The sequence below is a fragment of the Poecilia formosa genome, unplaced genomic scaffold, assembly GCF_000485575.1.
Source record: "Poecilia formosa unplaced genomic scaffold, Poecilia_formosa-5.1.2 Scaffold171, whole genome shotgun sequence".
Classification (NCBI taxonomy): Eukaryota; Metazoa; Chordata; class Actinopteri; order Cyprinodontiformes; family Poeciliidae; genus Poecilia; species Poecilia formosa.
The window spans coordinates 551,687-560,624 of record NW_006800110.1 but is presented as its reverse complement, the minus strand read 5'-3'; the positions used below and the strand labels follow the sequence as shown (position 1 = coordinate 560,624).

The window sequence follows — 8,938 nt, the reverse complement described above, 5'->3', positions numbered from 1 at the left end:
AAACATGACATTAAGTACTTTTTTGTCAATATTAAGAAATTACTTACTTTAAAAAATCGACATGATGCAATAAAAGATTTGCATGTTTATATAAATATCTTGTGAACTGTATAAAGATGGCATTTATTACAAATGACCAAGTATTTTTGTCTAGTTTTTAGTGCAAATGTCTTAGTTCACTTGAAATTAGACACATTTATAAGTAACTTTTCAGAAACAAATAGGAATCAATAATTATTTCACTTATAATATGGGAGAAATATTATAAGTGAAATGACATTTTGTGTAATATAATTTTTCATTAAATTAATTGACTTAAAACAAGCTTATTTGTTTTGCTGAAACAGTTTCTTGTAAGTTTGTTTTGTTTTATTTCATATTTGCACCTAAAACTGGAGCAAAGTTATTGCTAAGATTTTGTTTTTGCACTTCTACATTTAAAAATTGTTTTTTTTTTAAATCATCTTCAAGCGATAATAGAAATAACTCCACTTTTTTCACCGTGTGTGAATAATCTATGATTCTGTGAGAACGTCAGCTGGACAGGCGGTTTGTTCCTCCCCTCGTCTGCATGGATGTTTTCAGTGACGACATTCATTCGAGCTCGTCTGAGAAGCGTTGGAGAACTTGTGGATAGAGAAGCAGCTAATGAAAGCTTCCCAGAGAGCGGATCCGTGGAAAGGTCAACGCGGCGGGTTGGGGCCCGCCCAGACCGGACCTTCCTCTCATTTCTCTCCACGTCGCTGTGAGCGGCGGCGGCGGTGAGCCGATAATCGGGGCGGTAAAGCCGCCTCAGTCCCTCGCCTCAGACTCTAATGAAGTCCCTGCTAATAAAGCTCTGAAATTCATCCACTGCTCTCCTTTCTCATCACTCCACACTGAAAAACACAAAAACTTACCAAGAATTGTGTCTAGTTTCAGGTGAGCTTGGTAACTTTGCCACAGTTTTTGTCATTTCATAATTCATTGGTGTGTAAACGTTTGTCATCAGGTGTTCAGATGCTTGATATCTTTGTGTCCTTTTGATAGAAATTTACATTAAAATCTTTATAAAGTCTTATCTCCAGTGTACTAACTTACAAATAACCTTCCAGCAAGAAATAGGAGCTGGACTTATTTATATTTAATATAATATTAATATTAAGGATTTATAATTCCTTAATATTAATTAAAAAAGGTCTTAGTTTCACTGGTAGACTGATGCAGTTATAACATGATATTTATTTCCTGATTTAAAAAATCTGCCATTGAAACAATAATTTTTTTCCCGTTAAGTTAAAATGTAACTATTTGTTACTGTATTATGTTTTTATTATACAAAGCACTTTGATCTGCTAGTTGCACTGCAAAAACACACAAAGTAGCCAACTAATTTTGGTCTAGTTTAGTGCAAATATATTACAGTTGAAATAAGAGAAACTAACTTATAAGTAACTTTTGAACTGGGTTTAAGTAAATAACTCAAGTAAAAATGTTTGAACACTTGGTAGTAATTTTCAAACATGATAAAGTGAAACCATCTGTGAGTGGAACTAGTTTGCTAACTAATATTATTGACTCAAAACAAGTTGCTATTTCTTGCTGAAAAGTTAATTTTAAGTTAGTTTGGTCGAAATAGTGAACTAATATATTTGCACTAGAAACCAGACCAAAAATCCTTGGTAACATTTTGTGTCTTTGCTTTGTCTAGTATTCACAGTGCACTGCAAAAACATTTTATAAAGTAATCTTGGTTTAGTTTCTTGTACATTTGAAATGAGATAAAACTAAGTAACTTTTCAGCAAAGTATAACAGGTTGTTTTTAGTAAACAATTGCTTAATATTGAATTGGCAGATAAATTCATTTATTAGACATTTTTACCGTGTTATAATGAAACTCATTTTCTGCCATTAACATTAAGAAATTGACTTAAAACAAGCTCCTATATTTTACTGAATTGTTACTTTTAAGTTAGTTTTGTCTCATTTCAAGCAGACTGAGCAAATTTACTCAGTAGGATTTTGTGTTTTTGCAGTGCTCTCTGTCCTCAGTAATCATAAGTGAATAATGGCGGCTAAACGAGGAGAAAGTCTGGTGAATGGGAGCAGAACGGCCGCAGTCGGTGCATCAATCAGGGCTCTGATTGAAAAGAGAGCGTGGATGGAGCGAAGGGGGGCTTCATGTCACCTTGCCGATAACGCCCGTCCTCCTTTCACATGCAAATCACAGCAAAGACAATGACATTTATAGAGAAATGAGGCTTGAAACGAATGTTTGAGACGTTTCTTTTATCCGCTTGAACGATTCAACGGAAACAATCGACTCGAACTTCGGAGTTCAACGTCAGCTGATGGCGGCGTTCAGTTATGTTGGAAAAAAGGCAAAGTAAACATGAAAGATGATTAAAAAATATGTTTTCTGATTGAAGGTACCAGAAGCTGTGGAAGAGTTATGTGAAACTGCGCCACCTGCTGGCAAACAGCCCAAAGGTCAAGCAGATCGACAAGCAGAAGCTGACGCAGAGAGAGGTGGGTGGAAAGAAAACGGACTGATTTTATGTTCCCAGAACAGTTTCCATTAAGATAAAAAAATATATATATTTTTAATTTTTTTGTTTAAAATCTGCTGCATCATCATTTGAGTTATGAAGCATTTTGTAGCTGCGTCTTTAAATACTAAATGGTTTCAAAATGCATTTATTTCCACCAAACAGTCATAATACTGATAATATTGCAACCAAGTGATAAAAACTTTAATCTACCAGGGGAACTAATACTTTTTTAATAATTATCAAAGACTTATTGACTTAAATAAACCTCCTATGTTGCTGAAAAGTTACTTTTTAAGTTTAGTTTTGTCTTATTTCAAGTCTGAAAATATTTGCACTACAAACTGGACAATATTTTAGTTCAAAGCAAAACACAGAAGCAAATTGTTACATTTTAACTTGTAATAAAATAAAAAATCTTGTTCCATGGCAGATTATTTCACTTTTAGTGAAATATATTATAAGTGCATCAATCTGCCAGTTGAACTGGAAGTTTTTCATCAAAATTAAGGAGTTTTTGACTTGAGCTTCAATTTTAATAAAACGTTACTTTTTAAGTTTTTATTTCAACTAGAGGTAGAAAAACTAGACAAACTGACTTGGTAAGATTTTGTTTTTTGCAGAAAAACCATTGACTAAACAAGTTTTCACCTTCTGACTGGATTTTTACATTTTTATCAAACATTTCTATATTATTTTCTTTATTTTTTCTCTCAGAAGGTTTAAAATATGAGGTACTAAACATGTGACTCTTCCCCTGTTTACTTTTTGTTCCGGAGGCCTGGAAGAACCCGACTCCCTGTTCTGCAGAAGTTGTGCGGCTCCATCTGTGCGGCCATTGTTTTAAGTCAGGCATGAAAAATGCGGAGCCCCTTTTTTTTGCTGCATAATTGAGATGAATTTGGAGCTGTGAATAAAACGGCGGTAACTGCCCTCCTGAGCCGGGTGTGAAGGTCAGCCCTCCGCCGGGGGAGCGCGGGCGGAAAAGGTTTGGATTTGGTGAAGTAATGACCATGCAGCCGCAGGGAATCCCTCAGCCGCAGCGCTGCGCGTGTGGCCCCGAGAACCGGCTCCTTCCTGCAGATCCGGGCTCCTCCTCCGGATCGTTTGATCCACTCTCAACCAATAACGAGCAGCAACTCTGAGCTCAATTAGTTTGTTTCACAGGTAGGGCCGCAAAGCTCTCCCAGCTAACAGGCCCTGACAATCCCACTGTCAACCTGCGCCGGAGCAATTAGTGAAGCCAAACACATGCACACTCACACCGCAGGTCCATCGGGCTCCACCAGGAGCATTAGCCGTGTCAGCGGCGCTGCCGCTCTGCTGCTTATTTAATGCCTCAGGGAGCACTGTGAGACTAAAGCCTCTGATGGGCATCAGGACACAACCTGTCCGAGGTTTTCACACCAGCTGTGAGACGAGAACCGGCCCTCACACCAAAGCTGCAAACTACCACCCTCTCACATCGTTAAAGGCGGCCTGTTATGCTTCCTTGAGCAGGTTAGGAAGGGTTTATGGGCGATACGAAACATGTTTGTTACGCTTTCTGCACAAAATCCTCCTTAGATATTGAGATTTTAGAGCTGGTTTGGGGCTTCTGGTTACTTTAAATCCATGTAAGCTGCAACCCGACATGAAAATGGCTGAAAATAGATGCGTAATTATACAACTGTACATCTCTGAAAAGCATAAGTGGAGCCTCCTGCACAACCAACAATAATGCATGCAGCAAGTGGTTTCTAATAGGGCTGGACACTGGAAAAACACAACTTTTACCAAGTATTTTTGTCTAATTTCTAGATTAAGTATCTCAGTACACTTGAAATAAGACAAAACTAATTTACAAGTAACTTTTTAGCAAAATATTGGAGCTTGATTTAGGTAAGTAATTCCTTAATGTTGATGAAAAAGTACTAACAGTAATTGTTAGGTTATTTCACTAATAACAGGACATTTTTCCCATTTTATAAATGAAATAATCTGCTAGTTAACTAGAACTTTTCATCAATTGTAAGGATTTATTTCCTTAAAACAAGTTGACATCTCTTGCTGAAATGTTTTGTCTTATTTCAAGATATTTGCACCAGAAACTAGACCAGGGATACTTAGGGATTTTGTCTTTTTGCATTGTTATCCTTTATTTCCTTACATTTCCTCCAACTCGCAAGGCTGTAATTGCTTGAAGTGTTTTTTATTAACAGTTTTCAAACTTTCTGGAAAAGTTTGGCTGCTTCTACTATCAATTCATTTCAGTTACTGTCGTTTTTGACACAAAAAACCATTTGAAATTTGACGTTGATGTTCTTGAACATCAGGAGGTCACAACAAAGCTTGTTCTTATTTCTTCAGTTAATCCATAAAAATACCAAATATGACAGTTTAATTTATGGAAAACTGGTGCTTCAGATGGATTCTCCCAAATGATACCAACATTATTAATAAAATAGTTTGTAATTAAATCTGGGTGTGCTGTTTTAAATAAAAGAGCACACATCCGTCCAGGAAATGTTGCGCTACAAAGATCAATTCTGAAATTCACCAAACATTTCCTTCAAACTTTGAACAATAGAGACGTTGCAAAGTCTTAACTCGAAACTTAAATCTTCCAGGTTTGGATCGCTCACGTTTAAGTCTTCCAGTTAACCTGCCGCGTTTTGACGCAGAAAAGTCAAAAGCCTCGACGGGAAGCGAGGAGAATATGCAACAGATGCGCGCTCTCCTTTCGTCAGCCATTGATTTTCAGGAAGCGTTTGGTGTTTGACCTCAGCCTGATCCGAAATATAAACAGTCCTCTCAGCAGAAGGAGATGACGGCAAAAGTCAAATGTGCCGTGACTTTGACCAGCAGAAACAGAGCGCCTGTACCTCCCTGGTTAATTATTTACTTTTCTTGTTTCCCTCAGTTCTCTGACCCTGCTGAAGGCCCTGCATAATAAACTGTTTACATACGATTCACGCTTCTCTGTGATGACTGCTTTCCATATACAGTGGCTGGCTGGCTGTCCACAGGAGGGTTTGCCGTGTGTGGTGGTGCATGCGCGTGGGCGAGCCAGTTTCTTTTTGATGCACAGTTCAAAGTGGGAAGGCATTATTTATTCATGCCTTTGTTGTTCTTATTTTCTCGGCGAGTCAAAAAATTCCTGGCATTCCATTTTAGGCAGATCACGGCTAACGCGGAGCGAGTCGATGCTGTCTCTGCTGAATGAAACACACGCGTGAGCACACACATTAAGGAGGCGCAGGCTGTCAATACGGCCTCCATCTTGGTTATGTTACATCCAGGACTGCCTTATATCTGACTCAGACATTCTGCTCAGTCTCCTGACATTAAGGTTGGATCTGTGTCCAACCAGCTTTATGAGATCCTGTTTGAGTTTGATTGAATATAAGAGAAACAAGTAGAGGGAAAAAGATTGCTTGAATTCATATTTTGATGAAAATCAGAATCACTTTCACACTGCAAAAATACACAATATTACCAAGTATATGTGTCTAGTTTCAACAGTTAGCCTGCTCATTTTAGTGGTTAGCGGTTAGCGGTTAACATTTAGCATTGGTCTACTAATACTAGCATTAGTATGGCAGCATACTAATGTTGACATAGTAACTTTAGTAGGTTGACAAATAAATACTATCCTAAAAATTAACCTGCTAAGTTTTGTTTTTAAAAAATGTAAAAATTTAGTTTAACATTTAGCATTTTCCTACTAATACTAGCATAAGGAAGTATGTCAACAATAGCATGTGAGGTTGTGCTTTAGCTTGCTAGAATATCAACATTTCAGCATTAACTTAACGTTAGCATTAATTTTAGAATGACATTAGCATTAGCCTGCAAATTTTTGGGGTGGTATGTTAACATCTTGATTTAGCTTGCTGAAGTTAATGTTAGTATTTCAAGATTTACCTTTAGCCTACTAATTTTAATTATACTTTAACATTTACCATTAACCTACTAATACTAGCAGTAGTTGGTATGTCAACATTAGCATTAGCCTGCTCATATTTGGAGTAGTATTTTAACACTTTCATTTAGGTTGCTAAAGTTAGTGTTAGTATTTCAATATTTAGCATTAGCTTACTAATTATGGGAGTAGTATGTTAACATTTTGCTTTAGTTTGCTAACGTTTGTGTTGGTATTTTTAGTATTTCACCATTTAGCATTAGCCTCCTAACCCTAGCATTAGCCTGTCAGTGTTAGCATTAGCCTCCTAACCCTAGCATTAGTTTTAGCCTGTCAGTGTTAGCATTAGCCTCCTAACCCTAGCATTAGTTTTAGCCTGTCAGTGTTAGCATTAGCTTGCTAGTGTAGTATGTTGACATTGTGGTTAATATCTATGGTGGAAAATTAGAACATGATTCTAATTCTTTAGCCTGAGACGCAGATTTCATTGCAAACTGCTTGGATGTTAGAAATGTACTCAAACTGCTTAATGCAGAGCAACAATTTGTGCTCTTGCTAAAACTGTGTAGAGTTGATGGCAGACGTGTTACATCATGATTAAACCTCAACGTTCTGCCATGTTTGTATCTCGTACCATGTCAGGTTGCAGCATGTTGCATGTGGCAGTCTGTCATGGAAACTGGGGTAAAACAAGAGGCGCCTGCGCGGCGACAGGAGTGTGTTTGTGTGGACGGGGAGTCGTCTCTGGAGGCCGTGTTCCAGCCGATCAATAATTGACTGGCCTGGTTGTTTGGCAGGAAGCTCTTCAGAAGATCCGGCAGAAGAACACGATGCGCCGTGAGGTGACGGTGGAGCTCAGCAGCCAGGGCTTCTGGAAAACCGGCATCCGCTCCGACGTCTGCCAGGTAACATCCAGCAGCAACGCGCTGTCAAACTGTGCAACGTGTAACGCATTAAGGCTCGGATCTCCGAGGAATTCACCTTTTTAAATAAATGATGGGCAATCAAAGCAGACACCTTTTTAAATCATCCTTTAATCAGAACATAGACGTAAAACCTGTGATGATGTCAAAGAATAAAGGCCTCAAAGCTCTGAAGTTGTAACCAGAGTTTGAATTCAGTTTCTGTTCTTAGAATAGTAAAAATCATAAATCGAATGAAAAAGAAATTTGGTGACACATGAAGGCGTTTTGGGACTGAATGAACTATTTCAGTTCCTTTTTTTCTTCAGATAGGAGTCATTTTTAGTTTCCTACCTGTTGGCCTTTTAAATATATCCATTGTTTTTTAAATTAATTCCCTATTGATTATTGAACATAAAACACTAAAGGTCTGGTAGATGTTGATGAGCAAACCACCAAGTTAGATTAGTCTTTTTATCCACTTTTAAAGGTGTTTATACCCCTTTTGTTTCACACTGTAGACATGATTTATTGTGCTTTTTATTTTATAGATCAAAATTAAATAAAATGTATTCTATCGATGCTGCGTAAAGCATAAAATCTTCTAACTGTAATTACAGCTTCTGTCTTCAGAGGGTTTGTCACTAAATCATATTTCACATCTAGAGATTTAAAAAATCCCTTTTTTTTCCAAAAGATCTCAAGCTTTAACTATATTAATGAAGAGCGTCTGTGAATGTTTTTAAGGTTTGCCACTAATATCTCATAAGAATATAGGTCTGGACTTTGATTAGGCCATTTTAACTCATAGCATGCCTCCAAACTCAAGTCCTGCTAATTATTTGATTCAGACAAGTTGAAGCAGATAAACTCTAAAACTTTTAAGACTGAATTTTGCAAAGTTGTTCCTCCATTTTTGCCCTGTAGCCACAACATGATGCTGCCACCACCGTGCTAAACAACAGTGCTTCGGGACAAATCAAGGTTATTTGTATTAATTGTGTTTCTATGGTGTAAAGCAACAAGGCGGTTCAAAGTGCTTTACCCCATAAAAACTTAATACTGTAGCCAATTATGAAACAAGCAAAAAACATATTTTGTCAAAGAAACTCAAGAAAATAAACATCAAATATGTTGGTCAATGTTCCAGTTATTGCTAATCTAAAGCAAATCTAACCTTTTAGTCTTAAAGGAGCTCAGTGTTTCAGCTGTTTTGCAGATTTCTGGAAGTTTGACTCCTGATAGCTTTGTTTGCAGAAATTAAGCTGAATGGAGTGAGTCTGTATTTATGACATGGAGGAACACGGTGGTGGCAGCATCATGGTGTAGGGACAAACTTGGAAGCCACTTCCTGTCTCAATCATAGTCGGGGAGTAACTAATTACATTTATCCAATTAGATTTACATAAGTAACTTTTTTTTAAGTACTTTTTTTTGTGTTTTGACTACACTGTAGTTTCTACTTTTCCTTGATTAAATTTCTGGCTTTTCTCCCCAGTGAATGAAAAAGAACCAAAAATTCACCAGACACAGACACACACCTGGAGCAGAGGTCGCCTTAACGGAATACTTTCCGTATCTGACCGGTTATTTTTTTTAAACG

The 8,938-nt window shown here is 37.4% G+C and overlaps 1 protein-coding gene across 1 annotated transcript in view; it reads left to right on the top strand.

The window, feature by feature from the left end:
* The window catches only part of drosha (drosha ribonuclease III), a 123,432-nt gene that overhangs the window by 19,885 nt on the left and 94,609 nt on the right, over positions 1 to 8,938 (top strand). Inside the window, exons 15-16 of the mRNA XM_007565032.2 lie at positions 2,410 to 2,509; positions 7,231 to 7,338. Of these exons, the coding sequence (XP_007565094.1) occupies positions 2,410 to 2,509; positions 7,231 to 7,338 (208 nt within the window). The remainder of the gene's footprint in view (positions 1 to 2,409; positions 2,510 to 7,230; positions 7,339 to 8,938) is intronic.